An 8,038-nucleotide genomic window follows, 5' to 3' on the forward strand; every position below is an offset into this window, starting at 1 on the left:
CACATGGAGCGGTGAGGGAGGAAGGGGACACCCGCCTAGCCAGCCAGATCAGCCGAATCAACCCTAGCGATCAATGGGGTGACAGATGTCGCAGCCAGATCGCCCTCACATCCGTAGTGGAGGAGTGGCTCGTCGGTTTATATACCGAGAAAGAGTCATACGATTTGCAGTTACGGTTTCGTAATGTTTTTGTGGGTCGTATTTTAAAATACTGTTGTCTGTTATGACATCTTCTGTAAGAGGGAATCGGTGAATATGTGATTTGCCTTCTAATATGTTTGTTTCACAATGCATTTGTTATTTTACCCATGATGCCTTGCAGACATGCAAATCTCCAACTCAACTCTCATGTAGGTCATATGACACAGTGTTTGAGGTTCACTTCTTCGTTAGAAGCGTTTCGTAACTTTGTAAATTAACTTATTCGGAGTTCACACACACATAACAGGTGCATACTTGTCTCTTGATATATAAGGTCAGTATTACTTCTTAGACTTATCTAGACATTTTTGGTTGATAATTACACAGACAACCGCATGTTTTGTATGCTTTTGTTTTTCAGCTTTATTTTCTTGTATGTTTCAGTGTTCTAGTTTCAGAGTAGTCTGTTCACAATGTACAGTAATGTATTTGACAGGCATGCATGCACCAAATCTATTGCAATGCATCTAGCGCAACATTGCTGAATTTGCACACACGTGAAAGCGTAATGGAATGTGGTTATTTCTTTCCTACAGTAAACTTCAATTTCGCCATGTCTGGAAAAGTGGTGTTGACTTATTTCAATGGGAGGGGGAGAATGGAGTCAATTCGATGGCTTTTAGCAGTTGCTGGAGTTGAGGTACGTAGGCTGAGCAAATAAAACACAATTTTACTGTAGGGCGTTTACATGAGTTGAAATAGTGGCTAGAGTGAAATAGTGGCTAGACAAACATGTGATGCCCACAGATAGATCACTGAAATGGATGTTCTGTCATAATTAACATATACATTTTATGTCCACAGTTTGAAGAAGTGAATATAACAAAGCGTCAGGAATATGTAAAACTGTTGAGTGGTAAGTTTGGTCACAATGGTAATAGAAATCTGATAACACGCTCATTGTTTTGAAGGGTGTTTAATTGTTTAACCTTCATTTTTTTTTTAAAGATGGAGCACTCATGTTTGAGCAGGTTCCCTTGGTGGAAATGGATGGAATGAAGCTGGTTCAAACCAAGGCTATCCTGAACTACATAGCAGGGAAATACAATCTCTATGGGAAAGACTTAAAAGAACGAGTCATGTATGTATGACATTTTTTTATGATTGAATTCTAACATTTATTTACTTGTTTGGTTGTATTGCAGAGACATAAGTGAAGCTGTTTGTATAAAAAATGAGGGAAATCTGCTATGGTTTCAAAGGGTTTGGTTTTCATTTACTTTTAGGATTGACATGTATGCTGAGGGCGTGCAGGACTTGATGCAAATGATGATGGCGTTGCCCTTCATGCCGCCTGACACCAAGGAAACTAAACTGGAGGAGATAGAGAGGAAAGCAACAAGCCGTTACCTCCCTGTGTTCGAGAAGGTACTGTATGATTTGGGCCTTGGCCAGATGGGATGAGTAGAGCTCACTAAGGGGAGGAAATCTAATCTAAGCTATTATATTAGCATAACAATTGCAACATACCATGTTTGCTAAGGCAACAGAAAAGAAGGTTGGCACGTTTGTACAAGTTGTATTGTATAAAGAGGCTGTGCTTGTGATTTTCTCACAGGCGCTAATTGGCTCCCAGTACCTGGTGGGTTTTCAGTTGAGCTGTGCTGATGTCCAGCTACTTGAAACCACCTTGATGTTGGAGGAGAAATTTCCAACAATTCTTTCCAAATTCCCTGTTGTTAAGGTAAAGTTGATTACAAATGTATTTTGTTCTTGACAAAATATTCATTAGTCAAATCATCTTGTTTCATTTGAGTCTCATCAAAACATGTTAGAGGTTGACATAACCCCAGTAGCATATGAATATCACATACCAGCTCCACGGCACATTTGTTAGATATCAGTATACAATATGACTGGCCATACTGGTTCAAATGTACTGCTACAAAATCCTGGGTGTGTCCCAATAATCTCTCCTCTCTCATGAAGTCTACACTCTTTCAGTACTTCCCACAAATCTCAAAGCATTGGATTAGTGGAGGCATATTTCTTTTGCCAGTAATTGCCTTTCAAATCAGTGAAGGGGAGAAAAACAAGTGCACACCCTGGGAGGAAGGATAGATGATTAGGACATATTACACAGCAGATTTAAAAGAAGGGTAAAAAGATCCATGGATACTTCAGTTGATTCATTCTTGATTGGGTGTGAATGGTTTTCTTTTCAGGCTTTTCAAGGGAAGATGAAAAGCCTACCAGCCATTCACAAGTTCCTGCAGCCAGGCAGCAAGAGGAAGCCTCAATCAGATGACGTATATGTAAAGACTGTGTGTGAGGTGTTAGACTTCAAGCTCTGATTCTCATCTAAACATCAAGTAAAATTGACTTTAAAGAGTTGAAGCTAATATAATATATTACCTGTACATGGTTCCATATTGTCATTCCAAGTCATAATTTCTTGTAACATGTTGTGGAGAAATGATGACATAAGCTTATGAATTGTTTAACCCTGGCAATATGAGTGTGGTGTATTGTTTGCAAAATTGTTTTATAACTAGTTCCCTTTGTGCTCACAAGAAGTTTCCGACAATACCCAAGAGAAAACCTTGATTTACTTGGGTGAACGCCCAGAAATAGCCTCTGAGAACTTTATCAGGAGCAGGTGTCTTGTTACACATTCTCTTTTGTACCCAAAACTCCTCGTGCTGAGGATGAATCGTGTCTGTGTGAGTTGTGTGTATCCTAGTATAAAAGGTGCCTGGGGACAGTCCCCTCGTAGAGCTTCTGACCAACCTGTACTGAGTGTGCAGAGTTTGTTGTAACCTTTCCACTGGCGTGACTCTTAATAAAGTTAATTTACTAATTGACTTGAGTCCTTGATGGTAATTTCTATTACAATGTGTAAAGGACAATTGTTTAACGAGCACAAGTATTTAATGTTTTCCAATAATGTGCACAAAGAAAAAGGCTGTTGAACAAACAAAATATTTTCTGTAACTAAACCCTCTGTGTCTGTTGTGAGTTTTCCATCATTGATAGAGGATATTTACTGTCATGCAACTGAATATGATTATGTAAAACTACTGAAATGTTAGTAGTCAAACCTGCAATGCTATAAAATGTATTTTGTACGAGTAGTAAATGCCACTGTATTTCTGTTCCCATATCCATTGAAAAAATCAGTGTGCTTATAACCAGTAGTAAATTTAATTGTTCAACAAAAAGTGCTCCTTTGTTCTTACAATGACTGAGTGAATAGTTATTGTAAGACTGTACTTCATTCAACTTAAACAATTTCCGATGAGACAACATAACTATTCAAGGAAGTACAGGGGCTTGTGAAAGTATTCACCCCCTTGGCATGTTTCCTATTTTGTTGCCTTACAACCTGGAATTCAAATGGATTTTTTTTTTGGGGGGGGGGTTGTATTATTTGATTTACACAACATGCCTACCACTTTGAAGATGCAACGTTGTTTTTGTGAAACAACTTGTGTGCAAAACTGTTCACCCCCCACGTCAATATTTTGTATAGACACCTTTTGCAGCAATTACAGCTGCAAGTCTCTTGGGGTATGTCTCTATAAGCTTGGCACATCTAGCCACTGGGATTTTTGCCCATTCTTCAAGGCAAAACTGCTCCAGCTCCTTCAAGTTAGATGGGTTCTGCTAGTGTACAGCAATCTTTAAGTCATAGCACAGATTCTCAATTGAATTGAGGTCTGAGCTTTCCAAGACGTTTAAATGTTTCCCCTTAAACCACTCAAGTGTTGCTTTAGCAGTATGCTTAGGGTCATTGTCCTGCTGGAAGGTGAACCTCCATCCCAGTCTAGTCTCTGGAAGACAAACAGGTTTCCCTCAAGAATTTCCCTGTATTTAGAGCCATCCATCATTCCTTCAATTCTGACCAGTTTCACAGTCCCTGCTGATGAAAAACATCCCCAGAGCACGATGCTGCCACCACCATGCTTCACTGTGAGGATGGTGTTCTCGGGGTGATGGGAGACAGCGTTTTCCTTGATGGCCAAAAAGCTCAATTTTAGTCTCATCTGACCAGAGTACCTTCTTCCATATGTTTGGGGAGTCTCCCAGATGCCTTTTGGCAAACACCAAACGTGTTTGCTTTTTTTCCCTTCTTTAAGCAATGGCTTTTTTCTGTCCATTCTTCGGTAAAGCCCAGCTATGTGGAGTGTACCGCTTAAAGTGGTCCTATGGACAGATACTCCAATCTCCACTGTGGAGCTTTGCAGCTCCTTCAGGGTTATCTTTGGTCTCTTTATTGCCTCTCTGATTAATGCCCTCCTTGCCTGGTCTGTGAGTTTTGGTGGGCGGCCCTCTCTTGGCAGGTTTGTCATATTCTTTCTGATATTCTTTTATAACTCAACCCTGATCTGTACTTCTCCACAACTTTGCCCCTGACCTGTTTGTAGAGCTCATTGGTCTTCATGGTGCCCCTTGCTTAGTGGTGTTCCAGACTGGGGCCTTTCAGAACATGTTTATATATACTGAGATCATGTGACACTTAGATTGCACACAGGTGGACTTTATTTAACAAATTATGTGACTTCTGAAGGTAATTGGTTGCACCAGATCTTATTTAGGGGCTGCATAGCAAAGGGGTGAATACTTATGCACGCACCACTTTTCCGTTTGTATTTTTTTTTAAACAAGTACCTTTTAAAATTTCACTTCATACAATTTGGACTATTTTATGTATGTCCATTACATGAAATCCAAATAGAAATCTATTTAAATTAAAGGTTGTAATGCAACAAAATGGGGAAAGCGCCAAGGGGGATGAATACTTTTGCAAGGCACTGTAACACCCTTTTTACTCAACATTCACATAGCATTTAGTCATTGTGTATGTGCACTCACTGCCCCAGTGCTGCATACTTGAGGAATTACATAAAAGCAGCAATATGATCATAGGTTGCAGGATCAAGTTCTTTAAAGAACGTACAAACATTAAGGATGATTACAATAATACATATAGGCAAGCACAAACAATGTGTAAATGCAAATTCATCCCTTGTGATGACATTTTCCATCTTGCTTCAGTTGGTTGTTGTATTGTTCAAATCACATTACAATCACACTCATGAAGAGAAGTCGTAGGACCATCAGCACACTGAGTAAAGAAAACAGATATGATAACTTCATATTGATTGTGCACATGAATTATTTAATTAGAAACATTCCAATACAAGGTCAATTGTAACAGACATCAAAATACAATGAAAATCAGCAAAGAGTTTCATGAACACATTCACCTAACCTCCATATATTTCAAAACCATGCAATAATGGTTATAATGGACTTTTGATGATTCTCACCTTAGTCCTGCCATGATACCACCTGGCATTATTTTACCAGATTTCTTGAATCTCATTCCCATTACTATTGTCAGCGCTCCTGAGGCAACTGAGAGAAGAAAAAAAAGATGTCTTGATATAGAATTTCATACATGTCAAGACCTAAAATATACACATCCCAACACGTATACATCCCAGCATAGCAGGCATACTAACCGAGGGAGTAGAAAGTCTTGGTTGGGTCATTTGAAATCATGAAGGCCCCATAGGCGGCTATGCTGCCAAACAATAGCCCAGCTATCAGTGACATGACACTACCTGTAGTAAAACAAACAAACAATATCTGTTACTTGCCATCAGCTTGTTAACAGGGTCAAAGTCAGTAAGACCAAGGAGCTGATTATGATATACTACAGGAACGGGGTCCAAAAACACGTGTGCAGTCGTGAAGAAGGCGCGACAGCGTCTCTTCCCCCTCAGGAGGTTGAAAAAGTTAGTCAAATCCTCAGAAAGTTCTACAGCGGTAACATTGAGAGCATTTTGACTGGCTGCATCCCTGCCTAGTATGACAATAGCACCGACTTCGATCGCTTGGCGCTACAGAGGATGGTGCGGACAGCCCACCACATCACTGGGGCAGAGCTCCCTGCCATCCTGGACATCTATATCAGGCAGTGTGGAAGGAAGGCCCTGAAAATCGTTAAAGACTCAAACCCCTCAAGCCATAGACTATTTTGTCTGCTTCCGTACGGCAAGCGGTACCGGTGCATCAAGTCTGACACCAACAGGCTCTTGAACAGCTTCTATCTCCAAGCAATAAGACTGATAAATAGTTAACAAAGTAGCTACACGGAGTATCTTTATTTACCTTTTAGTTTTGCACAGGGCCCTGCACACACACACACTCCATCATCTGCTCACTCACATTATATGCACGCACATACATTTATACTGACTCTATACACACTCACATACAAGCTGCTGCTGTCACTGTTTATCTTGTATCCTGTTGCCTAGTCACCTTAACCCTATACATATCTACCTCCCACCACTCCAGTATCCCTGCACATTGTTAATATGGTATTGGAACTGACCATGTACACAGTATAATTACTTAGTTATTGTGTTCTTCATATTTCTTCTTCTTTCTGGTGTTTTTTCTAGTATTACACTGTTATTGATTATTGCATTGTTGGGTTTTGAGTTTGCAAGAAAGGTATTTCAGTGACATTCAAAACTTGAAACTTGAATGAAACTGTGATAATGACAAATGAATGTTGCTTTGTGCATTTTGAACTGCTTGACTAGAAACTCCTACCTTTTTTCTTGTATCCCATGAATCCCCCAAGGACTATGGCTGCAGCGTACCCAAATCCAAGCCAGTCAATTGCCATTGCAGTGCTGTGGAGCAGGAGTATGGGTAAAGACCAATTCATCTTAGACTACATAGCTAAATGTTACAAGATAGTCTAGCTAGATACAATTATGTAGCGAACGGAAACGGACACTTGACAAACACTGACCACTTGAAATATATGCATATAACTCAGATAGGAATATAATGAATTAATTTACCTGGTATTTGCTAATTTAAACGTAAAATAAATGAGTAAAAATGTACGCCTGTTGTCCCAATGGGTTTGTTCGTTTTGCATGCCCCGGTGTCCAGGATGAGTGGAGATAGTACATCTGCGACCATTCCATTGGTGCTTAGGCTAAATCTTCACACACCCGGGTACCGGTCCATGCAAAACGAACTCGCCCAGTGGCACTAGGAAGTGTTATGTGAAAGTGCGCACGCGCTCACAACTGCATCACTTCCCTTTCAACCTGTCTTCAATAACCCACTAAAAATATATATAAAAAATACATTAATTAACAAAAAGAAACCAACAAAGAAAATACCAAACGCTTTTGATTGTCATTCCGTTATTACATAAGTCTCAAAAACACAAATGAACACAAGCATAATATAATCATTGAACAAGTTTATGGTGTCAGATCAGGTTCAAATGTGGAATAGGGCAAGGTGAGTAGGTCAAAGTACATTAATGACTAAGGGACTTTTTCTGCACTGCATTAACAACTATTAAAGGATATGCATAAGAGCAGCACAATCTTCTGAACTTTCTTAGCAGTGCATTAGATCATTTGAGAGGAATATTTAGGAAATTAACAAATACAAAATAAAATGTATATCTTCAATCAACAAAGTAAAATTTTCATTCTATATTCATAAGATGTTTTGTATCTCTTAAGTGCTGCTGCATTTCAGGAAAGGCATGCACAACTGTTCAAGTAAAGTACAGGATGTCAACAAAACAGTCTGTCCATGTACATACACGACACCACCAGAAGTATGTGGACACCTGCTCGTCGAACATCTCATTTCAAATCATGGACATTAATATGGATTTGGACCCCCTTTTGCTGCTATAACAGCCTCCACTCTTCTGGGAAGGCTTTCCACTGCGGGGATTTGCTTCCATTCAGCCACAAGCGTTAGTGAGATCGGGCACTGATGTTGGGCGATAAGGCCTGGCTCTCAGTCAGCATTCCAATTCATCCCAAAGGTGTTCGATGGT

The 8,038-nt window shown here is 39.8% G+C and overlaps 2 protein-coding genes across 3 annotated transcripts; one reads left to right on the forward strand and one right to left on the reverse strand.

Annotated features, from left to right (window-relative positions):
• The first annotated feature begins 324 nt into the window (after nt 1–324).
• Nucleotides 325–3,005, forward strand: LOC110499387 (glutathione S-transferase 3). 2 transcript variants are annotated; one of them, XM_021576502.3, is made up of 7 exons: nt 325–475; nt 738–841; nt 1,006–1,057; nt 1,150–1,282; nt 1,428–1,569; nt 1,760–1,885; nt 2,367–3,005. In XM_021576502.3, the coding sequence occupies exons 2-7, from the start codon at nt 755–757 to the stop codon at nt 2,493–2,495; spliced, it is 669 nt and encodes a 222-aa protein (XP_021432177.1). In that variant the 5' UTR covers nt 325–475; nt 738–754; the 3' UTR covers nt 2,496–3,005. The 2 variants fall into 2 exon arrangements, with proteins under 2 accessions (XP_021432177.1, XP_021432178.1); XM_021576503.3 differs by having other exon boundaries at nt 342–448.
• A 316-nt stretch (nt 3,006–3,321) lies between these two features.
• Nucleotides 3,322–7,469, reverse strand: LOC110499388 (transmembrane protein 14A). The gene is made up of 5 exons (XM_021576504.3): nt 7,029–7,469; nt 6,772–6,854; nt 5,670–5,771; nt 5,475–5,562; nt 3,322–5,269 (listed from the first exon to the last, which is right to left on the reverse strand). Exons 1-5 carry the CDS (start codon nt 7,106–7,108, stop codon nt 5,221–5,223), a joined length of 402 nt encoding a protein of 133 aa, XP_021432179.3. The 5' UTR covers nt 7,109–7,469; the 3' UTR covers nt 3,322–5,220.
• Nucleotides 7,470–8,038: the final 569 nt, after the last annotated feature.

Source organism: Oncorhynchus mykiss, chromosome 20 (genome assembly GCF_057628025.1).
Source record: "Oncorhynchus mykiss isolate SJ-2025 chromosome 20, ASM5762802v1, whole genome shotgun sequence".
Lineage (NCBI taxonomy): Eukaryota > Metazoa > Chordata > Actinopteri > Salmoniformes > Salmonidae > Oncorhynchus > Oncorhynchus mykiss.